The sequence below is a fragment of the Siphateles boraxobius genome, unplaced genomic scaffold (genome assembly GCF_051911475.1).
Source record: "Siphateles boraxobius isolate OS27281-9 unplaced genomic scaffold, OSU_SipBor_1 130, whole genome shotgun sequence".
Classification (NCBI taxonomy): Eukaryota; Metazoa; Chordata; class Actinopteri; order Cypriniformes; family Leuciscidae; genus Siphateles; species Siphateles boraxobius.
This window is the reverse complement of record NW_027508734.1, coordinates 5,561,463-5,588,372: the sequence shown is the minus strand read 5'-3', so window position 1 is coordinate 5,588,372 and position 26,910 is coordinate 5,561,463. Positions and strand designations below refer to the sequence as shown.

The following is a 26,910-nucleotide window of genomic DNA, read 5'->3' as shown; positions in this document are numbered from 1 at the left end:
TATTATTTTACATACATATTGATATATACTAACAAAATGTTGTTCAAATTGTACAGCCATAAATATTAGTATTATAATTTTACAGTTGTAATGTACGAAAAATATATTTTCATATTGTATTTCTTAAATATTTCTTTTTTTATTTAAATATTACAATAGCAATATTTCATATGCTGTATTTATTTAGTAATTATTTATTTAGTATTATTTAATAATAATAATAATAATAGTAATAATTTCAATTTCTATCAGAATACTTGCAATTAGATTTTCCTCCCCACAAATCCAGAGCCGTACCTGGTTTCCCCCGAAGCTTCCCTCAGCGCCGGCCCGTGGCGGACAGTAACTCGTCTCTGAGAGAGTCTGACAGAGCAGAGATTGTTGAATGAAATGTGACACCTCCATGTTTCACAGAGACTCTTGTTGTGTTTGCTGGTCCATTCAACAAAGGTCTGCCAGACTCATGAATAATGAACCTACTAATGAGGAACAGATCTCACGCAGCAAACACACTCATACAAGATCTCTGTGTGTAATGCACTCTTTTAAAAGGCATGATCTTCAGCCACTGCTCTAATAAAGACACACACTCACAGAAGCAGCTCTGGGTCCTACAGTCACAAACACAATAGCAACGGCAGTGCGTTTGTGCCAAAAGAACCCCTGACCCAATACACTTCCACTCAAAAAAGAAATGAATACTTTTACTCTGCAAGGATGCATTCAATTGATCAAAAGTGACAGTAAATGCATATTTAATATTACAAAAGATTTCTATTTCAAATGAATGCTGTTCTTTTATGAACTTTATTTTTATCAAATAATCCTGATAAGATGTTTCCACAAAAATAAACATTTCAACACAGCAAATCATGATATTAGAATGATTTCATCATGTGATGCTGAAGACTGGATTAATGATGAATTTTCATCTTTGATCGCAGGAATAAATTACATTCTGCTAAATATTCACATAGAAAACAGTTTTTTAAAATAGTAATAATATTTCACAATATTGTTGTTTTTACTGTATTTTTAATCAAATAAATGCAGCCATTGTTAGCAGAAGAGACTTCTTACAAAAACATGAGTGAACATAATAACTCTAAGAGGTGTCTGTTAAAATAAATAATAATAATAACCACGTGAGGTGTGGTTCGTTAATGCAGACTTTTCTTATACTGACATGATTAACATAATGTTGTAGAAAACAACAATCACGGTTTGCATTTACTGCGTAAAAATGTGTATTTCTGATTGAAACTAAATATTCAGCATGAACAAATAGTGTGTGTGTGTATGTGAAATAAGTGTGTCCCAAAGCATAGTGTGTTGAAGTCCCCGGATGGTCAACTATTTCTGAAATGTGGATCTGTGCTCACTAGAACAGCTAATATTTCCCACAACCCATTGCACTTTTGAGAAAGATTCAGTTCAGAACTACAAACACGAGTTAAAAGTGTTCAGAAAACTACAAAACATGGCGGATGTGCGCGACCGACGGTCAAGTAGAGAGGTTTAGATAAAAGGGTTTGAGCGACTAATAATCAACCTCTAAGCTGATTTAAATGTTTATGCAAGGTTATCCGTGTTATATTTCATCTGCAACAACAACGTGAACTTTTATAAAGATCCGTTTGGCCGTTAACTTTCAAATGCATCATTATGCATTAATATGAGGAGTGTCCGCATGAAAGAAATTTAAAAAAAATTAAAGTGGAGATTTTTATCTTTGTCAGGATGATTGACAGGTCAGTTTACGTGACAGGATGCGTGTAACTAAACGACCGAGAGCAACCTATTTTATGACGTGATAGTATGTTTGTCCCAAAGCTTGTCTACTCTTCTGCTAAACACTCAAAAGTATGCACTTCTTCTTCACAAAAAGAGTACATACTTTTAGGGCGTAGTTTAAGTAGGCAAATTGAGACGCAGCAAAATTGTTAAATATATACCATAATGGAGCCGTGCGGTCAGAGGGGAGGAGCTACAAAAATAAGAGGGCCTGATGATGTCAGCTGACAAGACGTTTACAAATTATAATATGCAGCGATGAACAGTGAGCTCAGAGCCGGTCCGAGCCTTTTGGGGGCCCTAAGCAGAATTTGATTTGGGGGCCCCCTCCCACTACGCGGAGTCACCTGTGCTTGACGATTATTGACACAAATGTCACGCAATAATGATACATTATAAATGAATACAGTGAGGTTATGTATTAATACAAAATAAATACTTAATAAAAAATAGATGCCTACTTAAATAAAAAAGTTTTAACCTTTACTTTACTCTTTTACTAACTCTTTGAAACTTCTTAAAACAAACTGTCTCAAAACATATAAAATAAATTATTTCCTAAAATAACGACAAAACTGAGAAATCAGAAACATAATAAGAGCAAGGGTTCAACAATGACAATTATTGTTGAAAACTGTAAAAATATTATTATTTCTCAACTGTCTCAATACAGTGTAACTGTCCTCAAAATCTTTTTTATTATTATTATTGTAACAGACTTTGTTGGATTGTACATGACAGAATCCAACAAAGTCTGTTACTATAATACCGGTAATGATGTACTGGCGCTTGTTGTATGTGTGTATGCAATCTATTTTTCCCCTCGGGGCTTGCCGTAGATAGGAATGGGTAGTGCGCACTTGGTACTGGAGTGTGGCGGGTTTTCGGAGTTAGTGATCTGATGCGCAGTATAATAAAGTGGAGAAGAGCTGCTATCAAACTGCTATGTTTATTATTTATTCAAACTGCTACCCTTACACCTAGAAGGTTAAGTTCCCCAGCGGCTATTTTCTCCAACTTAAACCGAGACCGTACTATGCGCAGTTGCGCACGAATTGTCTATGCACTCGCGAGGTGTCTAGATTATGCGCATGACTTAAACGCTGGCAGACACAGCAGCAGTTGTTGGCAGGTATATTGATCATGAAATCAGAATTTTCTTGTCTTGAATTATTCATTCATTCATTCATATTCATTCATTCATTCATTTATGTCACTTGTTTAAGTCATCTAAAACATTTTTTTTTTTTAACTCGATTGGGGGGCCCCATGGTGGCCTGGTGGTGCTTATATATAAGCAGCCGCTTAGTTCGCTTATGCCTCGGGCCGGCCCTGGTGAGCTGCATGATTTGGGGAAAAACAATCTATTTGTAATTATCAATATTATACTTATTATACTACTACTAAACTAAATAAAAAACATTTTAAAAAATACTAAATAAAACCTTAAACATTTTTATTAATAAGAAATATTACTATTGTAATATTTCACTATAAGATAAAAATATAATTATATAATACAACTGTTTTGCTTCGTAAATGTGAGGCGCTAGCAGTGGAATTGGGAAAAAGTGCAAGGTCTAGTGAAGTGTTTTTGAAAAGTTTTACCTTTTTGTCACGCGCAATACGCTGCAAAAGATGCGAGAGCAACAGTCAAACACGTCCATCTAGCGCACGTTTACATAGAAAAACTATGTAAAAGTAGTGCAGTGGAAAGGAAAACTCGTTTTTTGCTGCGGCTGCATCCAGAATCACATTACTCCTACTGTATAGTAGGTGAAAAACAGTATGTGACAAAAGAAGCATGTCTGAATTCACAGTCCTTATAAAAGAATCCGCAAAAGTCCCAGGATGACCCACTTCTTCCAGTGAGATTCTGAAGTGTGCATATGATGGACACTTTACTATCCCATGAGGCCACAGGAGAGGATTAGTGAAAGACGCAACTGATGCTGGCAGGTCACATGATAATGACAACATGACGAATTATAGAACACACTTTTTTAGCTGTTGTGAAGTATTTACTTCAAAATAAGTACCTGCTCAGGAGAGTATGTGATTTAGGACGCAGCCTATAATGAGAAAAACAGGTGTGCTTGAGCGTTCTGTCCTTTTAGGGTCGCATCTTTTGACATCACATCCTGTTTTTGGTTTGTTTAGATGTCTGTGGTCCGTTTTGTGTTCATATTTCAGTCGAACCGCAACAGAGTTCGTTTGGAAGCGGATCGAGACTCATCTTTTTGTTTGGTTCAGACAGCAGCGTTCACACTTATTCAACTTAAACCCCGTCTGTCTAGAGCTCTTCTCATAATGTTTCTCATTAGTTCAGTAGACGGAGAGAAGACGCTCTTTTGAGGCGGTTTGAACACATTCGATCTCATGAGTGTTTCCACTACGAAACCAGTCCGGTCGAATGTGTTTTAATCTTGGAAAACACATGTGGACTCAGTGGACGAGCTCAAAGTGTTTTAGACTTATTTACAGCTGTGTTTAGTGTCGTCCACATGTGATCCGATAGACCAAAACACATCTTAATACCAGGTGTGAACTAGGGATGCGCGATATATCGGCCACCATATCGATATCGGCTGATAAATATTAATTTTCAATGTTATCGTTATCGACCCAATAAGACAATTTGGCCGATTATCTTAAGCCGATAAATAATGGATTATATTCTTCAGATGAGACACTTCAGATGCGCACTGTTCGACATGATGGTTTTGAATTGCTTGAAATATGATTGGAATCACTTCAAAAAAGGAAAATACAGTTCAGTGCAACATGTGCAATGCAAATCTGTCATATAGACTACATAAAATTATAATGAGAACATTATTATAGTTGTGTGCTTGGGACATGTTTTTTTTAATTGTGAGACTTTTTTTGTAATCAGTCTCTCAAAAATTATATAAAAATTTTAGATTTAGATTTATCTGCCAATATATCGGTTATCAGCTTTGAAACATAAAGAATTATCGTTTATCGGTATCGGCGCATCTCTAGTGTAAATCCCTAGTGTAAATGGAATGTATGGAGGAGTGTGTGGAGGAGTGTGTGGAGGAGTGTATGGAGGAGTGTAAAGAGGAGTGTATAGAGGAGTGTATGGAGGAGTGTATATAGGAGTGTATGGAGGAGTGTATATAGGAGTGTATGGAGGAGTGTATAGAAGAGTGTATGGAGGAGTGTATAGAGGAGTGTATATAGGAGTGTAAAGAGGAGTGTATAGAGGAGTGTATGGAGGAGTGTATATAGGAGTGTATGGAGGAGTGTATATAGGAGTGTATGGAGGAGTGTATAGAGGAGTGTATGGAGGAGTGTATAGAGGAGTGTAAAGAGGAGTGTATAGAGGAGTGTATATAGGAGTGTATGGAGGAGTGTATATAGGAGTGTATATAGGAGTGTGTGGAGGAGTGTATAGAGGAGTGTATGGAGGAGTGTATAGAGGAGTGTATATAGGAGTGTAAAGAGGAGTGTATAGAGGAGTGTATATAGGAGTGTATAGAGGAGTGTAAAGAGGAGTGTGTGGAGGAGTGTATAGAGGAGTGTATGGAGGAGTGTATAGAGGAGTGTATATAGGAGTGTAAAGAGGAGTGTATAGAGGAGTGTATATAGGAGTGTATGTAGGAGTGTATGGAGGAGTGTATGGAGGAGTGTATATAGGAGTGTGTGGAGGAGTGTATAGAGGAGTGTATGGAGGAGTGTATATAGGAGTGTATGGAGGAGTGTATATAGGAGTGTATGGAGGAGTGTATGGTGGAATGTATATAGGAGTGTATGGAGGAGTGTATATAGGAGTGTATGGAGGAGTGTATATAGGAGTGTGTGGAGGAGTGTATAGAGGAGTGTATGGAGGAGTGTATATAGGAGTGTATGGAGGAGTGTATATAGGAGTGTATGGAGGAGTGTATGGTGGAATGTATATAGGAGTGTATGGAGGAGTGTATATAGGAGTGTGTGGAGGAGTGTATATAGGAGTGTATGGAGGAGTGTATATAGGAGTGTATATAGGAATGTATGGAGGAATGTATATAGGAGAGTATGGAGGAGTGTATGGAGGAGTGTATATAGGAGTGTATGGAGGAGTGTATGGAGGAGTGTATATAGGAGTGTATATAGGGGTGTGTGGAGGAGTGTATATAGGAGTGTATGGAGGAGTGTATAGAGGAATGTATATAGGAGTGTATAGAGGAGTGTATATAGGAGCGTATATAGGAGTGTGTGGAGGAGTTTATGGAGTGGAGGCGTGTATAAAGGAGTGTATATAGGAGTGTGTGGAGGAGTGTATGGAGGAGTGTATATAGGAGTGTATGGAGGAGTGTATGGAGGAGTGTATGGAGGAATGTATATAGGAGTGTAAAGAGGAGTGTGTAGAGGAGTGTGTGGAGGAGGGTATATAGGAGTGTGTGGAGGAGTGTATATAGGAGTGTATATAGGAATGTATGGAGGAGTGTATGGAGGAGTGTATATAGGAGTGTATGGAGGAGTGTATGGAGGAGTGTATATAGGAGTGTATGGAGGAGTGTATGGAGGAGTGTATATAGGAGTGTATGGAGGAGTGTATGGAGGAGTGTATATAGGAGTGTATATAGGAGTGTATGGAGGAGTGTATGGAGGAGTGTATATAGGAGTGTGTGGAGGAGTGTATATAGGAGTGTATGGAGGAGTGTATATAGGAGTGTACATAGGAGTGTATATAGGAGTGTATGGAGGAGTGTATGGAGGAGTGTATATAGGAGTGTGTGGATGAGTGTATATAGGAGTGTATGGAGGAGTGTATAGAGGAGTGTATATAGGAGTGTATGGAGGAGTGTATGGAGGAGTGTATATAGGAGTGTATGGAGGAGTGTATGGAGGAGTGTATGGAGGAGTGTATATAGGAGTGTATATAGGAGTGTATGGAGGAGTGTATGGAGGAGTGTATATAGGAGTGTGTGGAGGAGTGTATATAGGAGTGTATGGAGGAGTGTATATAGGAGTGTACATAGGAGTGTATATAGGAGTGTATGGAGGAGTGTATGGAGGAGTGTATATAGGAGTGTGTGGATGAGTGTATATAGGAGTGTATGGAGGAGTGTATGGAGGAGTGTATATAGGAGTGTATATAGGAGTGTATGGAGGAGTGTATATAGGAGTGTATGGAGGAGTGTATATAGGAGTGTATGGAAAAGTGTATATAGGAGTGTATGGGGGAGTGTATATAGGAGTGTATGGAGGAGTGTATATAGGAGTGTATGGAGGAGTGTATTTAGGAGTGTATGGAGGAGTGTATTTAGGAGTGTATGGAGGAGTGTATATAGGAGTGTATGGAGGATGTGTATGGAGGAGTGTATATAGGTGTGTATGGAGGAGTGTATGGAGGAGTGTATATATGACTGTGTGGATGAGTGTATATAGGAGTGTATGGAGGAGTTTATGGAGGAGTGTATGGAGGAGTGTATATAGGAGTGTATGGAGGAGTGTATATAGGAGTGTATGGAGGAGTGTATATAGGTGTGTATGGAGGAGTGTATGGAGGAGTGTATATATGACTGTGTGGATGAGTGTATATAGGAGTGTATGGAGGAGTTTATGGAGGAGTGTATGGAGGAGTGTATATAGGAGTGTATGGATGAGTGTATATAGGAGTGTATGGAAAAGTGTATATAGGAGTGTATGGGGGAGTGTATATAGGAGTGTATGGAAAAGTGTATATAGGAGTGTATGTAGGAGTTTATGGAAAAGTGTATATAGGAGTGTATGGAAAAGTGTATATAGGAGTGTATGGAAAAGTGTATATAGGAGTGTATGGAGGAGTGTATATAAGAGTGTATGGAGGAGTGTATATAGGAGTGTATGGAAAAGTGTATATAGGAGTGTATGGAGGAGTGTATATAGGAGTGTATGGAGGAGTGTATGGAGGAGTGTATGGAGGAGTGTATGGAGGAGTGTATATAGGAGTGTATGGAAAAGTGTATATAGGAGTGTATGGAGGAGTGTATGGAGGAGTGTATGGAAAAGTGTATATAGGAGTGTATGGAGGAGTGTATGGAGGAGTGTATGGGTGCAGTGTGTGGTTTACCTGGAGACGCGTCCCCGTCGAGAAGGTTGTCGTCTTCTGTTGTGTGGAAGTCCATGATGACGCCGGCTCCATCGAGAAGCTCTTCGTCACTGCTGGCGCTCGTGATGCTGTTGTAGCTGTTCCTGCCGTAGCCTCTGGTGAACAACTGCTCAGACTCCATTTAGCTACACAACACCCTGAGGAGACACACACACAACTGCTCAGACTCCATATAGCTACACAACACCCTGAGGAGACACACACACAACTGCTCAGACTCCATATAGCTACACAACACCCTGAGGAGACACACACACACACACACACACACACACACACACACACACACACACACACACACACACACACACACACACACACACACACACACACACACACACACACACACACAGAGAGAGCAGACAGTCAGGTGACATGATTCAGCAAACTGAGCTCCGCAAAGACACACTGAAGACACACTTCCCTCACCACAAACACACTTCAAGTTATCAATTTAATCAGGCAAACATACAAATGGAAAAATGCCATTTTAAATGGACGAATTAATAGACGTACCAAAAACCGTTTAATAATGTAGTTAAATGAACTAGTAAAACAATTATTTAATAAATCTTTTTCAAAATGGTTCAAATCTACATTTAAATTATTAATGTATTGTATTATTTTATTTAACAACATTTCAAAACATAAAAATAGTTTTTTGGTCTTTTATTTAGTCAATTTAAACATAATACATTATATGTTTTTAACATATTTAACATTTAAATACATATTAAACAAATTCCTACACATTTAAAGGATTTATTAATGTTTTTTATTATTTTTATTTAACCACATTTTAAAACATGATTTACTTTAATCTGTCCATTTTAAACATATAAAACATGTTTTAAACTTTCAACATATTTAAACATATTAAAGTATTAAAAATATATATAGTATCTACTATATAAACATGAATTAAATAAACCATTTTACACGTCTATTAAGTTAGTTTTTTATTTACATTTTTATGTTTGAATAATTATTAAATTGATAACTTGTTCCTTCATTTTGTTTTTTAAAGATCATTCATAGTCCTCCATTAAAATTATTGTTATTATTAAATAATAAATACATATTACTACTAGTGTAGGTTTGAGGAACAATAATAATAAATAGAATTATTATGTAAATGAATGTCATGCTGGTTACATTATTATTATAATTAGTTGATGTTATAAATAAATAAAAAAACAAATAAATAAATAAATGCCGGTTTCATTGTTATTATTACTAATAAACAAATATTAATAAATGAATGCCATGCAGGTTTCATTCTTATTATTATTAATTAATCATTGTTATAAATAAACAAACAAACAAATAAAATTCGGTTTCATTAATCCTATTATTATTAATAAATAGATATTATGAATAAATGAATGCCATGCAGGTTTCATTATTATTATTCATTGTTATAAATAAATAAACAAACAAATACATAAATGCCGTTTTTATTAATAATAAATGATATTACAAATAAATTAATGCCATTAGGTTTCGTTATTATTATTATTATTAATAATAAATATATATTATGAATAAATAAATGCCATGCAGTTTTCATTGTTATTAGTCGTTGTTATAAATAAAATAAAAACAAATAAAATAATAAATGCACGTTTCATGATTATTATTATTATTAATAATAATAATAAACAGATATTATGAATAAATGAATGCCATGCAGGCTTCATTATTATTATAATAAATAAATAAATAAATAAATAAATGCCATGCAGGCTTTACTATTATAATAATAAACAAACAATCGAACAAACATTCTATACGCTGACAATGTTTTGAATCAGTGCTGCCTCCTATTGGACAGAGCGCAGTGTATTCACACAGAGAGAGTGAGTGAAAACAACACGGTAAATGACAGCAGCAAGTGTTCAGACGCTCTGGGTGTGTGTGTGTGTGTGTGTGTGTATGTGTGTGTGTGTGTGTGTCATTCAGAGTAGACTTTACTGTATTAAACCCTGAGTCAGGAGCAATGCTCACTGTTTAACACTGCACTCCTTCACTGACAGTAACTCTCCCACTGAAATTACTCTGAAAATGACACAAAAACTGATCATTGATATTAGATGTAGTGGTACAAAAATAAATGGTCAAATAAGGGACAAAAATAGACAGAGGAAGCTTGTGACTTACAGTTATTCCAGAGAAACTCTCACAACACCACAGCCGTCCGCTTCATTACGAGAATAAAGTTTCACAGGCTCCTTCTGGACCACCAAACACACTCAGTGTCTCTCTCTCTCTCTCTCTCTCTCTCTCTCTCTCTCTCTTGCTCTCTCATTCTCTCTCTCTCTCTTGCTCTCTCTCTCTCTCTCTCTCTTGCTCTCTCTCTCTCTCTCTCTCTCACTCTCTCTCTCTCTCTTGCTCTCTCTCTCTCTCTTGCTCTCTCTCTCTCTCTCTCTCTCTCTCTCGCTCTCTCTCTCTCTCTTGCTCTCTCATTCTCTCTCTCTCTCTTGCTCTCTCTCTCTCTTGCTCTCTCTCTCTCTCTCTCTCTCTTGCTCTCTCTCTCTCTCTCTCTCTCTCTCTTGCTCTCTCTCTCTCTCTCTCTCTCTCTCTCTCTCTCTCTCTCTCTCTCTCTCTTGCTTGCTCTCTCTCTCTCTCTGTCTCTCTCTCTCTCTCTCTTGCTCTCTCATTCTCTCTCTCTCTCTTGCTCTCTCTCTCTCTCTCTCTCTCTCTCTTGCTCTCTCTCTCTCTCTCTCTCTCTCTCTCTCTCTCTGTCTCTCTCTCTCTTGCTCTCTCATTCTCTCTCTCTCTCTTGCTCTCTCTCTCTCTCTCTCTCTCTCTCTCTCTCTCTCGTATATTAATAATCGAGCAGAATATTTTCCCCAGGCTGTGGTTGTTTGGCTCATATTTGTCGAGTTGTTTAAAGACGGGTGTAGTCAGGCTTTGATTCAAGTGTCAGGGGAAATATATAACATTCAAAACAATGTTGATCAATTTGATTATTGCGGTTTATTTAATATTCCATCAATGCCACATGCTTTGCTGGATTTATCTGATGGGAAATTCATTTTTTCTTTCAGGATTTCTAATTTGGTTTTTATTTCATTTCAAGCAAGACTTGTTTCAGTTGTTTTGTATAGATTTTCAGAGTGTGTTCTTTCCTGTTATTCCCAGAGAGTTCCAAATGTTCCAAAAGTTCTTAATGTTCCAAAAGTTCTTAATGTTCCAAAAGTTACTGGTATTCACCGACTCCTCCATTGCTTGAAATAATTGTTCTGTGTGCTCTTCCTGTTTTGCTCTTCGAGTTTGTTTGTACACTTTAAGAGCTTCATGATATTGATGACAGAGTTCTTGATTGACAGGATCTCTGTGTTTTTGATTTGAAAGATTTCGTACTGTTGTTCTAATACTTTTATACTCACTGTCACTCTCTATCTAACTCTCTATCTAACTATCTCTCTAACTCTTTCTTTCTCTTTCTCTCTCTCTCTCTCTCTCCAGTTTTGCTTCTCGTATCTCAGTTTGTGGGTCTAAGATGAATCACGAGTGCTCGTGTGCAGAGTTACAGTCACAAGTCTCTGCTGGACTGAAATCATTAATAATAACGATGGAAATAATTAACCAGCTTTACAACGGCAGCGTCCATGTTTTGAAATTCTACTTATAATCCAAAGTGACATGAAGACGGTGCGACTTGAAAATTATTATTTTTACTTTTAAATCATTAAAAAATATATACATAAAAAATAATAAATTAAAATTATTACTTTATTATCAATAAATACCATTATTTTGTGCAAGAACAATTAAATATATATATATGTTTTTAAATAATAATTTGTTAATAAATAAATATTTGATTCATACAGGTTTGAAAAATAATAGTAAAACTTAAAAATAATTAATTATTAATGTTGCTAAATGTAAAAAATGTAAAAAAATAAATTTGTCATAATGAAATACCATTAAAAAATGGTATAAAATACCATTATTTGTCTGTAATAATTATTAAATATTTTATAATATTTAAAAAAATATGAATGTTGCTAAATAATATAAATAAATATAAATATTTGTTCTGTTAAATAATAATAATTTGTTAGCAATAAATATAAAGGTTTGAATGATAATAAACAATATAACTGAAATAAATAAATTGTGTTATATAAATATATTGTTTACTTCATGCATTTCATTCCCTTTAATGTGTGCTTGTGCTTATTACTGAATGAAGAGGATGTTTTAGGCAATAAATTAATTTTACAGAAAAATCATGAGCTTCAGGAATCGAGTTGCTCTTGGAGAACAACAGCAGCTCTGTGAAGGAGGAATCTGACTGAAGACATTTACTTCAATAAGAGTGTTTTTTTATGAGATCAGAGATCCAAGAGCCTTTTCTCAGGGATTGGGAGGAAATCATAGAGCCAATAACAACTCATCCAACATGAGGACATTCAGTGCACTGGTGCATTATTATGAAAAAGATAAGAGTATGCACGATAAATCGGCCACCATATCGGTATCAGCCGATATATGTACATTTTTAATGTTATCGTTATCGGCCCGATAAGAAAAGTTGGCCGATATATTAAAGACGATAAATAATGGATTACCAGGCTTCAGATGCGCACTGTTCAACATGAGGCTTTTGAATTGCTTGAAATATGATTGGAATAACTTCAAAAAAGGAAAATACAGTTCAGTTCAACGTGCAGTTTGTCATACAGGCTACATCAAATTATCATGAGAACATTATTATAATTGTGTGCTTGAGACATGGATTGAATGGTGAGACTTTTGGTATTTTTGTAATCAGGCTCTCAAAAAGTATTTAAAAATTTTGGTTTAGATTTATTGGCCAATATATCGGTTATCGGCAGTTATCGGCTTCTTTATATAAAAAAAGTTTTCATATCGGTGCATCCCTAGAAAAAAATCATGTGCTGATTGCGGAGTATCATAAATTATTGTAATAACTCGAATGGCACTCAAAGTATTATGTAATGAAAACAGCAGTTGTTCTTTTTAATAATATGAATTAAAAAAAGAATATAAAACTAAATTAACTATACCAAAATACTCTTGAATGATGGCCGTATTCCAGACTTCATAATAATGCATCACACAATTTAGTAAAATCAAAACTGAATCAAATATCTAAAAAAAAATATTTTATTTCATTTAAAACATTTAAATTATAAATATAATACAGATATTTTTAGTTATATTATATATTAAGTTAATTATAAAATGTTCTACTAATTATAACACTGTAATGTTGATGTATTATTTACACAATTATTTGCTTATTTAATTTTCTTTTTTTTTTTAAATTTATCTATTAACTTAATCTTATTTATTGTATTGCAACCAAATTTGTGTTTATTTTTAAATACAATATTCAGATTATTATTGTTTTTTTCCTTATTATTTTGAGAAAATAAATTTTCCAGGCTGGTTTTGGTTTCAGAAAGGCAGTGTGTTGGCCAGCTCTGACGGGTCCTGATTTAGATCTGGTGATTGACACCTGCCCTGGTGACATCAGCAAAAATTTCCATCTCACTGCAAGCCTTTAGATCACCATAGCAACGACAAAGTGATGTCAGCAAGAGATCCAGTCGATCGCAGTTATCCAGTCGAGAACGTCTCATACAAGCAGTTATCCAGTCGAGAACATCTACACGCAGTTATCCAGTCGAGAACATCTACACGCAGTTATCCAGTCGAGAACATCTACACGCAGTTATCCAGTCGAGAACATCTACACGCAGTTATCCAGTCGAGAACATCTACACGCAGTTATCCAGTCGAGAACATCTACACGCAGTTATCCAGTCGAGAACATCTACACGCAGTTATCCAGTCGAGAACGTCTACACGCAGTTATCCAGTCGAGAACGTCTACACGCAGTTATCCAGTCGAGAACTTCTCCTACACGCAGTTATCCAGTCGAGAACATCTACACGCAGTTATCCAGTCGAGAACGTCTAGACGCAGTTATCCAGTCGAGAACATCTAAACGCAGTTATCCAGTCGAGAACATCTACACGCAGTTATCCAGTCGAGAACATCTACACGCAGTTATCCAGTCGAGAACATCTACACGCAGTTATCCAGTCGAGAACGTCTCCTACACGCAGTTATGCAGTCGAGAACATCTACACGCAGTTATCCAGTCGAGAACGTCTCCTACACGCAGTTATCCAGTCGAGAACATCTACACGCAGTTATCCAGTCGAGAACGTCTACACGCAGTTATCCAGTCGAGAACGTCTCCTACACGCAGTTATCCAGTCGAGAACATCTACACGCAGTTATCCAGTCGAGAACATCTACACGCAGTTATCCAGTCGAGAACGTCTACACGCAGTTATCCAGTCGAGAACGTCTCCTACACGCAGTTATCCAGTCGAGAACATCTACACGCAGTTATCCAGTCGAGAACTTCTCCTACACGCAGTTATCCAGTCGAGAACATCTACACGCAGTTATCCAGTCGAGAACGTCTACACGCAGTTATCCAGTCGAGAACGTCTCCTACACGCAGTTATCCAGTCGAGAACATCTACACGCAGTTATCCAGTCGAGAACGTCTCCTACACGCAGTTATCCAGTCGAGAACGTCTCCTACACGCAGTTATCCAGTCGAGAACATCTACACGCAGTTATCCAGTCGAGAACGTCTCCTACACGCAGTTATCCAGTCGAGAACATCTACACGCAGTTATCCAGTCGAGAACATCTACACGCAGTTATCCAGTCGAGAACTTCTCCTACACGCAGTTATCCAGTCGAGAACATCTACACGCAGTTATCCAGTCGAGAACGTCTCATACAAGCAGTTATCCAGTCGAGAACGTCTCCTACAAGCAGTTATGCAGACGAGAACATCTACACGCAGTTATCCAGTCGAGAACGTCTCCTACAAGCAGTTATGCAGTCGAGAACATCTACACGCAGTTATCCAGTCGAGAACGTCTACACGTCTCCTACAAGCAGTTATCCAGTCGAGAACGTCTCCTACAAGCAGTTATCCAGTCGAGAACGTCTCCTTTCACGCAGTTATCCAGTCGAGAACGTCTACACGCAGTTATCCAGTCGAGAACGTCTACACGCAGTTATCCAGTCGAGAACGTCTACACGCAGTTATCCAGTCGAGAACTTCTCCTACACGCAGTTATCCAGTCGAGAACGTCTCCTACAAGCAGTTATGCAGTCGAGAACGTCTACACGCAGTTATCCAGTCGAGAACGTCTATACGTCTCCTACACGCAGTTATCCAGTCGAGAACGTCTCCTTTCACGCAGTTATCCAGTCGAGAACATCTACACGCAGTTATCCAGTCGAGAACGTCTACAAGCAGTTATCCAGTCGAGAACGTCTCCTACAAGCAGTTATGCAGACGAGAACGTCTACACGCAGTTATCCAGTCGAGAACGTCTCCTTTCACGCAGTTATCCAGTCGAGAACATCTACACACAGTTATCCAGTCGAGAACGTCTACAAGCAGTTATCCAGTCGAGAACGTCTCCTACAAGCAGTTATGCAGTCGAGAACATCTACACGCAGTTATCCAGTCGAGAACATCTACACGCAGTTATCCAGTCGAGAACGTCTCCTACACGCAGTTATCCAGTCGAGAACGTCTCCTACACGCAGTTATCCAGTCGAGAACGTCTCCTACACGCAGTTATCCAGTCGAGAACGTCTCCTACAAGCAGTTATCCAGTCGAGAACGTCTCCTTTCACGCAGTTATCCAGTCGAGAACATCTACACGCAGTTATCCAGTCGAGAACATCTACACGCAGTTATCCAGTCAAGAAAGTCTACACGCAGTTATCCAGTCGAGAACATCTACACGCAGTTATCCAGTCGAGAACGTCTCCTACACGCAGTTATCCAGTCGAGAACATCTACACGCAGTTATCCAGTCGAGAACATCTACACGCAGTTATCCAGTCGAGAACGTCTACACGCAGTTATCCAGTCGAGAACGTATCCTACACGCAGTTATCCAGTCGAGAACATCTACACGCAGTTATCCAGTCGAGAACTTCTCCTACACGCAGTTATTCAGTCGAGAACATCTACACGCAGTTATCCAGTCGAGAACGTCTACACGCAGTTATCCAGTCGAGAACGTCTCCTACACGCAGTTATCCAGTCGAGAACATCTACACGCAGTTATCCAGTCGAGAACGTCTCCTACACGCAGTTATCCAGTCGAGAACATCTACACGCAGTTATCCAGTCGAGAACATCTACACGCAGTTATCCAGTCGAGAACTTCTCCTACACGCAGTTATCCAGTCGAGAACATCTACACGCAGTTATCCAGTCGAGAACGTCTCATACAAGCAGTTATCCAGTCGAGAACGTCTCCTACAAGCAGTTATGCAGACGAGAACATCTACACGCAGTTATCCAGTCGAGAACGTCTCCTACAAGCAGTTATGCAGTCGAGAACATCTACACGCAGTTATCCAGTCGAGAACGTCTACACGTCTCCTACAAGCAGTTATCCAGTCGAGAACGTCTCCTACAAGCAGTTATCCAGTCGAGAACGTCTCCTTTCACGCAGTTATCCAGTCGAGAACGTCTACACGCAGTTATCCAGTCGAGAACGTCTACACGCAGTTATCCAGTCGAGAACGTCTACACGCAGTTATCCAGTCGAGAACGTCTACACGCAGTTATCCAGTCGAGAACTTCTCCTACACGCAGTTATCCAGTCGAGAACGTCTCCTACAAGCAGTTATGCAGTCGAGAACGTCTACACGCAGTTATCCAGTCGAGAACGTCTATACGTCTCCTACACGCAGTTATCCAGTCGAGAACGTCTCCTTTCACGCAGTTATCCAGTCGAGAACATCTACACGCAGTTATCCAGTCGAGAACGTCTACAAGCAGTTATCCAGTCGAGAACGTCTCCTACAAGCAGTTATGCAGTCGAGAACGTCTACACGCAGTTATCCAGTCGAGAACGTCTCCTTTCACGCAGTTATCCAGTCGAGAACATCTACACACAGTTATCCAGTCGAGAACGTCTACAAGCAGTTATCCAGTCGAGAACGTCTCCTACAAGCAGTTATGCAGTCGAGAACATCTACACGCAGTTATCCAGTCGAGAACATCTACACGCAGTTATCCAGTCGAGAACGTCTCCTACACGCAGTTATCCAGTCGAGAACGTCTCCTACACGCAGTTATCCAGTCGAGAACGTCTCCTACAAGCAGTTATCCAGTCGAGAACGTCTCCTTTCACGCAGTTATCCAGTCGAGAACATCTACACGCAGTTATCCAGTCGAGAACATCTACACGCAGTTATCCAGTCGAGAACATCTACACGCAGTTATCCAGTCAAGAAAGTCTACACGCAGTTATCCAGTCGAGAACATCTACACGCAGTTATCCAGTCGAGAACATCTACACGCAGTTATCCAGTCGAGAACATCTACACGCAGTTATCCAGTCGAGAACGTCTCCTACACGCAGTTATGCAGTCGAGAACATCTACACGCAGTTATCCAGTCGAGAACGTCTCCTACACGCAGTTATCCAGTCGAGAACATCTACACGCAGTTATCCAGTCGAGAACGTCTACACGCAGTTATCCAGTCGAGAACGTCTACACGCAGTTATCCAGTCGAGAACATCTACACGCAGTTATCCAGTCGAGAACGTCTACACGTCTCCTACACGCAGTTATCCAGTCGAGAACGTCTCCTACAAGCAGTTATCCAGTCGAGAACGTCTCCTTTCACGCAGTTATCCAGTTGAGAACATCTACACGCAGTTATCCAGTCGAGAACGTCTACAAGCAGTTATCCAGTCGAGAACGTCTCCTACAAGCAGTTATGCAGTCGAGAACGTCTACACGCAGTTATCCAGTCGAGAACGTCTACACGTCTCCTACACGCAGTTATCCAGTCGAGAACGTCTCCTACAAGCAGTTATCCAGTCGAGAACGTCTCCTTTCACGCAGTTATCCAGTCGAGAACATCTACACGCAGTTATCCAGTCGAGAACATCTACACGCAGTTATCCAGTCGAGAACATCTACACGCAGTTATCCAGTAGAGAACATCTACACGCAGTTATCCAGTCGAGAACATCTACACGCAGTTATCCAGTCGAGAACGTCTACACGCAGTTATCCAGTCGAGAACATCTACACGCAGTTATCCAGTCGAGAACATCTACACGCAGTTATCCAGTCGAGAACATCTACACGCAGTTATCCAGTCGAGAACGTCTACACGCAGTTATCCAGTCGAGAACATCTACACGCAGTTATCCAGTCAAGAACGTCTACACGCAGTTATCCAGTCGAGAACATCTACACGCAGTTATCCAGTCGAGAACATCTAGACGCAGTTATCCAGTCGAGAACGTCTCATACAAGCAGTAATGCAGTCGAGAACGTCTCCTTTCACGCAGTTATCCAGTCGAGAACATCTACACGCAGTTATCCAGTCGAGAACGTCTACAAGCAGTTATCCAGTCGAGAACGTCTACACGCAGTTATCCAGTCGAGAACGTCTCCTACAAGCAGTTATCCAGTCGAGAACATCTACACGCAGTTATCCAGTCGAGAACGTCTACACGCAGTTATCCAGTCGAGAACGTCTACAAGCAGTTATCCAGTCGAGAACGTCTACACGCAGTTATCCAGTCGAGAACGTCTCCTACAAGCAGTTATCCAGTCGAGAACTTCTCCTACACGCAGTTATCCAGTCGAGAACGTCTACAAGCAGTTATCCAGTCGAGAACGTCTACACGCAGTTATCCAGTCGAGAACGTCTCCTACACGCAGTTATCCAGTCGAGAACGTCTACACGCAGTTATCCAGTCGAGAACGTCTCCTTTCACGCAGTTATCCAGTCGAGAACGTCTCCTTTCACGCAGTTATCCAGTCGAGAACATCTACACGCAGTTATCCAGTCGAGAACATCTACACGCAGTTATCCAGTCGAGAACGTCTACACGCAGTTATCCAGTCGAGAACGTCTACACGCAGTTATCCAGTCGAGAACGTCTCCTACACGCAGTTATCCAGTCGAGAACGTCTCCTACAAGCAGTTATTCAGTCGAGAACGTCTCCTACAAGCAGTTATCCAGTCGAGAACGTCTCCTTTCACGCAGTTATCCAGTCGAGAACGTCTACACGCAGTTATCCAGTCGAGAACGTCTACACGCAGTTATCCAGTCGAGAACATCTACACGCAGTTATCCAGTCGAGAACATCTAGACGCAGTTATCCAGTCGAGAACATCTACACGCAGTTATCCAGTCGAGAACGTCTACACGCAGTTATCCAGTCGAGAACGTCTACACGCAGTTATCCAGTCGAGAACATCTACACGCAGTTATCCAGTCGAGAACATCTAGACGCAGTTATCCAGTCGAGAACATCTACACGCAGTTATCCAGTCGAGAACGTCTCCACGTCTCCTACACGCAGTTATCCAGTCGAGAACGTCTCCACGTCTCCTACACGCAGTTATCCAGTCGAGAACGTCTCCTACACGCAATTATCCAGTCGAGAACGTCTCCTACACGCAGTTATCCAGTCGAGAACGTCTCCTACACGCAGTTATCCAGTCGAGAACGTCTACACGTCTCCTACACGCAGTTATCCAGTCGAGAACATCTACACGCAGTTATCCAGTCGAGAACGTCTCCTACACGCAGTTATCCAGTCGAGAACGTCTCCTACAAGCAGTTATCCAGTCGAGAACATCTACACGCAGTTATCCAGTCGAGAACGTCTCCACGTCTCCTACACGCAGTTATCCAGTCGAGAACGTCTCCACGTCTCCTACACGCAGTTATCCAGTCGAGAACGTCTTCTACACGCAGTTATCCAGTCGAGAACGTCTCCTACACGCAGTTATCCAGTCGAGAACGTCTCCTACACGCAGTTATCCAGTCGAGAACGTCTCCTACACGCAGTTATCCAGTCGAGAACGTCTCCTACACGCAGTTATCCAGTCGAGAACGTCTCCTACACGCAGTTATCCAGTCGAGAACGTCTCCACGTCTCCTACACGCAGTTATCCAGTCGAGAACGTCTCCTACAAGCAGTTATCCAGTCGAGAACGTCTCCTACACGCAGTTATCCAGTCGAGAACGTCTCCTACACGCAGTTATCCAGTCGAGAACGTCTCCTACAAGCAGTTATCCAGTCGAGAACGTCTCCTACACGCAGTTATCCAGTCGAGAACATCTACTACACGCAGTTATCCAGTCGAGAACATCTACACGCAGTTATCCAGTCGAGAACGTCTCCTACACGCAGTTATCCAGTCGAGAACGTCTCCTACACGCAGTTATCCAGTCGAGAACGTCTCCTACACGCAGTTATCCAGTCGAGAACGTCTCCTACACGCAGTTATCCAGTCGAGAACGTCTCCTACACGCAGTTATCCAGTCGAGAACGTCTCCTACACGCAGTTATCCAGTCGAGAACGTCTCCTACAAGCAGTTATCCAGTCGAGAACGTCTCCTACAAGCAGTTATCCAGTCGAGAACGTCTCCACTTCTCCTACACGCAGTGATCCAGTCGAGAACGTCTCCTACAAGCCGGCTACACCTTTCCGAAACTGCTGACTGAGTGAAACTAAAATCACTCTATACTAGGGCTGAAACAACTTATCGATTGAATCGATAAAAATCGATTATTAAAATAGTTGTCAACTAATTTAGTCATCGATTAGTTGCTAAATTACTTTTTATTTGTCGTAAGCGGCTCATTTCGTAAATATTTTAAATCTGCGGTGACCAAAGTGTGGCAGTAATGAGCCACCGGAGGTTTTACTCAGCCAGTACAGCAGCAGAAGTAGCGAATAGCCAATAGCTGGCCTCGTTTTATGTCACGTGCTTCCCGCATAGCGGCTCTGCGTCTCTGCAGCATTCAGCGAGATGGCGGAGGCAGGTGTCAGCTTCTCATCTGCGGTGATGCGTGTTGCAGTAGCGCCGTCATATCTGGCTACAACATTACATATAGCCTATATAACACGCTCTCACATGTTTATTTTTTAGCATTTTTGGGAGGAGTAAAATTTACATGTGGTTTCAACAACCATATGCATTTACACTTGTAAGGTAGTTTTGTTTCTTTATTATTCAATCAAAAAAAATATTTTCAATTAAAAAAACCTTCACTTCAATAAAAGAAAAACTTTTCAATCAAAGAAAAAAAGTATTTGAATCCAAAAATATATTTGAGACTCAAAAAAATACATTTGAACACTGCTTTTCTTTGATTGAAAATGTTTTCTTTGATAGAAGTCCGTTTTGTTTTGTTTAAAGCAACCTTTTTAATTGAAGTAACATTGTTTTTTGATTGGACCATATAATAGGTAGGACATTTGTGTCTTTATCATTCAATCAAAAAAGAAGTTGCTTCAAACAAACAAACAACAGAATCAATAAAAAGTCACTTCAATGAAAAGATAAACATTTTCAAATATAGAAAATCGTTTTTGAATGCAAATAAAATATTTGAGACTCCAAAAATTGCATTTGAACACTTTTTTTATTATTGAAAATGTTCTCTTTGATTGAAGTAATCTTTTTTGTGTTTGGGCCATACATGGGTAGGACATTTGTGTCTTAATCATTCAATTCCAAAAAAGTTGTTTCAATCAAAAAAAATATTTTCAATCAAAGAAAAAACTGTTCAAATGCAAAAAAAAATTACCCCTTGAATAAAAAAAGTATTGAAGAGAATGTGTTTTTTCGTTGTTTTTTGTTTTGTTTTTTGAAGTGAAAAAAATTTGAAGTTCAAATTGTTTTGATTGAATCTTTTTTTTTTTGTGAAAAAAGTTTTGAAGTTCACTTTTTTTCGTTTGAATCACTTTTTTTTTTGAAGTACAAAAAGTTTTGAAGTTCAAATTTTTTTGATTGAATCATTTTGACACAAACGTTCCGCAGTGGGCGGGTGCTTCTCTATTGGTCAGACATGTTTGATTGACAAGTGTCTACACCAACGACATCTTTCTGACAAAGAAGTCATGTTCGCCACTCGCCACCAAGCTTTTTGCCAGCAATTTTTTGATTGAATAATAAAGAAACAAAACTACCTCCATAGAAAACAATGCTACTGTGTAAACAGCTTTGTTTACTAACTTCGGGACAGTCACACTAGATCTATTGTGTCTCGAGCATCAGGTTGCGCAATCAGTTCGCTCGCAACATAAGTTATGGATTAAAATAGCGCTACCAAAGAAATTAAAACGGTGTTTACAAAGTGAAGCACTAAATATAAAGGCAGTTAATAACAGCAGCAGTAAAGAGGTTACGTTAGTAACCGAGTCGTTTTTTAGTCACTGTAGTCAGTGGTTTTCAGCGAATGCTTGTGCACTAATGCATCATTTTCCCGGTCCTTTTAAACAAGCCTGTTAGCTTGCTGCGTACTTCCATTCCGTTCTCTTTTTATAGCATTTGTCTACTATAAAGTTTTAATTGTTTTTCAAACACAATCTACTGCGGCTCTACTACGTTCACATGCTTGTTTTCAGTCATTCTATATTTAATTTATCAATATATGAAGGTTTAAAATGTAAAAAATAAAGATTATATTAGTAAAACTCAATGTGTGGCTTTTGCACTTTTTAAAGTACACTTTTACACATAAATACCCTGATTTAGGGTTTTATTTAATTATAATATACAAACAATCTAATTAAATTCTCTAAAAACTTTTATCCGATTAATCGAAAAAATAATCGTCCGATTAATCGATTATCAAAATAATCGTTAGTTGCAGCCCTACTCTATACTAACCGTTGTTTATGAGAAGTTACACAAGCTGTTTCAGGGACAGTTTGGCTCCACTGTTCCCTGTGTTTATCAGTGACCCGTTGCGGATTAAATGATTACGTCCTGAATAAAATGTAACTGTGCTCTGAATTACACTGCTGCGTTTCATAAAACAAACACTCTTACACAACTTTCATCATCTCTCTCTCTCTCTCTCTCTCTCTCTCTCTCTCTCTCTCTCTCTCACTCTCACTCTCACTCTCACTCTCTCTCTCTCTCTCTCTCTCTCTCTCTCTCTCTCTCTGTTGTCATGGAAAGATCGCCTAGGTGACTGTTGCTTGGAGATGAATCAGCGTTTTTAGATCCATTTGACCAGCTAGTAAAGATGACAGATATACAGCAGAAAAACATCCTGTAATACTGTGTCGTCTGGACATTATATCTTCTACAATGATCTAAAAATGCAATATAAACACTGAGTTTGTAGCGTATATTATCTGATTTAACTGCAAAGCGTGTGCTGAGATCAGTCAACACTACTTAGAAATGGGTTTGTTATCGGCACATGCCGCATACACTCTTAAAAACAACGGTTCTTTATTTTCATCAATGGTTCCATGCAGAATCTTTTTATTCTGCAAAAGGTTCTTTATAATGGAGAAAGGTTCTTTAGATTTTTAGAATGTTTAAGAAAAAGTGGTTCTAATTAGAACCTTTTACTGAAAGGAAACAAAAATGGTTCTATAGCTTTATGAAACAAAAGCCTTATGGAACCTTTATTTTTAAGAGGAAACGAAAGAGGAATACGCTCGTGTTTACTGCTGACATCAGAAATCTTGTTTTTAGAAGGAAGAACAGATTATCACACCGGAAAAGCATGGCATAATACATTAAATGGCTGAAATAATGTGCACAGGCTTTCTATTCAACACTTTTGGCCTCTTAATGTCAACGAATAAAGACAAAAAGGTCAATGTGGCACGTCAGCACTGGCAAGATGAGATTTCTATTATAACTTGGCTGCCTTTGCAGTAGAAAGGTGATTTTTTTTTAAATCAGTGCTACCCGACTAGAGAAAACAGAGAAAAAAAGCTATTGTCTTTCTTTTTGCCAAATAGGTAGGAAAACTGTAACACCCATAATGCACTGGGTATGCTCTCGAATGAAACAAATTGACTTTAATAAGTATGTTTAATTTATATAGTGAAGACTATGTATCTGTTTTACACTTGATTACTTTATTAAATTTCTGCATCTAAAAATTGTGAATTTCGCACTGGTATCTAAAATTTTGGTGTCTTTTTGCAACAACAAAAAATCTATTTCATGGCAGGTAAAACATTTATGGCCATTTGGCAGATGTGGCAAAAATATGTGTCTACATGTTATTTGCAAAATGTTCAGTTTTTTAAATGTAATTATTACATTTTTCTACTCATTATAGCACTGAATACTGTTAGATGTATCATTTGTTTATTTATTTATTTACAAATTGTTGTATTTCTTATTGTCATTTTTGTTTATCCATTTAATTTGTATTTATTTATTTTATTGTAATATAATTTTTATTTTATTTTTTTATATCTTTTTAATGTACAGTTTTTCTCTACATTAATTTTGAAAACCTCTTTAGAATATGCATAATTCATATGAACTACTATAATAGTTTTATGGTGTTTTGGCATCCTTTTGAAGTATGACAGCTTCAATGCTCATTTATTGTAATTGCATGGAATTAATTTAAAACCATAAATTATCATACAAAGAAAGATTATTTAACTATACAATTGTAAACATATAATTGTATGGACAATTCATTTTTGTTTTCCACAAAAGAAAGAATGTAAGTTTGTTTCCGCCACCGAATAAAACCATTTAAAAGATAATTGCGACTCTCACGATTCTGACTTTTTTTATTTATAAAAGTCAGAATTGCGTTATATAAACTCGCAATAATAGTGCATTCAAGTCTTCCTGGGAAGTTCGTATTTACGAGTTGAGAAATGTCATCCACTGAATAAAAAATAAAAAAAAGGTAATTATCGACTTATTTCTCACAATTCTGACTTTTTGACATAAACTCGCAATAGGGAGTAATAAAGTCAGAATTGTGAGTTTATCGCAATATAATATTTAACGATAGTTTACAGTGGCTTCATAAATTAAAACATGTTAAAAAGTAAAACACACCTGATGCACATTTTTTGTTCTTCACTTTCTAGACGTTTAAAACCCTTGTGTAGTTAGTTAAGAGCAGGTATTGCTACGACGAAAGTGACTTGAACGCGCCTGACGACGTAAAACACGACTTTTCAACTCGTAAATACGAACTTCCGAGGAAGACAAGCAAATCCGACTTTACAACTCACAATTTCGAGTTTATATCCAGCAATTCTGACTATATAACTCGCAATTACAAGTTTATATATTTCAATTCTGACTTTATAACACAATTCTCAAAAATTGTGAATTTTCACTGGTAACAAAAAGTTTGGTGTCATAACTGCGTCTTTTCCAAGTTTATATCTCAATTATGACTTTATAACTCACAATTACAAGTTTATATCACACAGTTCTGTCTTTATAACTTGCAATTGTGAGTTTATTTCAAAAAGTCAGAATTGTGAGCTAAAATGTATTCTGTGGCGGAAAGCAGCTTCCACAGAAAGTCATACATTTTTGGAAAGACATGCAGAATTTCCTTTTCTGAGTGAACTTTTCCTCTAAATAACAAACTCATGAATGCATGTGATGTTGGCAGTGTACAAAGCCAAAACAATTTATTTCTGTGCACAACGCCAAAAGCTTGATTCTGTGTTTTTGAGAAACATTCTCATCTCTGTGACTCTATACTGAAGGCAACAGGGCCTCAACATCATCAGTGACAAGCATGTTAATGATCAGTCTCAGCAAACAGTGTCACTTGAACACGAGCACAGTTCGAACAGAAACTAACACATGTTTCTGGGAAGCACGTACAGCCTGAATATGTGTGTGCAGCTCCATCTTATGAGATGTCGTTTAAACAGATGCATCAATCTACAAAAGCTCAAATAAAACCCACAGCATTTAATAAAGTAGCGGGCTGACAGGACATCTCACGCGCATCTCTAACTTGTTCTATTCAAGGACTGGATGAAAATAACAGTGTGAACCCAGTTCACACAATCATTAAAATACACATGCATGGGTATATTTATAAAACAGCACATATGAACCCGTTTGCATGAAAATACAGATCAAAATAACTGACAGCTGCTGGAGAATGGAGAGTTTGAAGTGAATTGTGATCGTGTGGTGACGAGTGACAGTCTCGCGCTGCTGTGATCGCACAGATGTGACGCTCTTACCTCTGCAATGCCTCGAAACGACCTCTGAACACACGAATCATCCCACCCGCACAAATAACACACACAACGACATGTTTCCTCTCAGGAACTCGCAGTCATCCTGCTCTGGTGATGCTTGTTTTGGCCCATTCCTGTGTCACTGACGTGTTCACAATCACTTCCGGTTTCCCCTCCGCCGCCTCCATCATCAAAGAGAAGAATCAATAATCTGATTTTACATTCAACTTACTAGATTCATAATGTATAATGTTTTTTAAAAAACCATAATAATCTAACTCAAAATATATATAAATTACATATAATTAATAAATTAATAAAAACAACGAATGGCAATGAAAAGCATACGGGTTTTAATAAGAATTATTATTTTGAAATTCTTCAAAAATAAGAACAAAATAGTAGTATAATATAACTATTGATAATAATCTATATTGTGGTATTACAATATATAAATTACTAATTTATTATAAAATAACATAATTACATAATAAGACGAATGAAAACAATAGAGCAATAAAAAGGGAAGTTGATAAAGTAAAAAGTAATACAAATATGTAATAATTACTTTAAAAATTAATATAATGATTGTACATGTAACCTGCTGGATTCATAATATAGAATAATTATGAAAAACATTAAGTAAATTACAATAATGCTAAATTAAAGCAAGTAAATAAATTATAATAAAATCAAATTAACGGCAGTGAAAAGCAAATGAGCAAGTAATAAGAATAATGATCAAATAAAATAAAGTATAACGTAAAGTTTAATTAATTTGATGATAGTACTATATCATAAAATAAGACAAAAATTAATTTAATACAAAATATAATTACCTAATCAAAATGAAACAAACAACGGGACAAAAAGAGGGTAGTTAATAAGAATAATAATTTGAAATAAAGATACATACATATATAAAAACAA

At 38.2% G+C, this 26,910-nt stretch overlaps 1 protein-coding gene across 5 annotated transcripts in view; it reads right to left on the bottom strand.

The window, feature by feature from the left end:
* The window catches only part of clcn3 (chloride channel 3), a 77,829-nt gene extending 51,693 nt beyond the window's left edge, over positions 1-26,136 (bottom strand). For 3 of the 5 annotated variants that reach the window (XM_077227539.1, XM_077227542.1, XM_077227544.1), the window contains exons 1-2: positions 25,984-26,136; positions 7,856-8,031 (exon numbers count right to left, since the gene is read on the bottom strand). In XM_077227539.1, coding sequence (XP_077083654.1) covers positions 7,856-8,015 — 160 coding nt within the window. In that variant the 5' untranslated portion in view covers positions 8,016-8,031; positions 25,984-26,136. Of the gene's footprint in view, positions 1-7,855; positions 8,032-10,054; positions 10,299-25,983 lie in introns of those variants that run through there. The other 2 variants (XM_077227543.1, XM_077227540.1) reach the window with 2 other exon arrangements.
* Between the last annotated feature and the right edge of the window lie 774 nt (positions 26,137-26,910).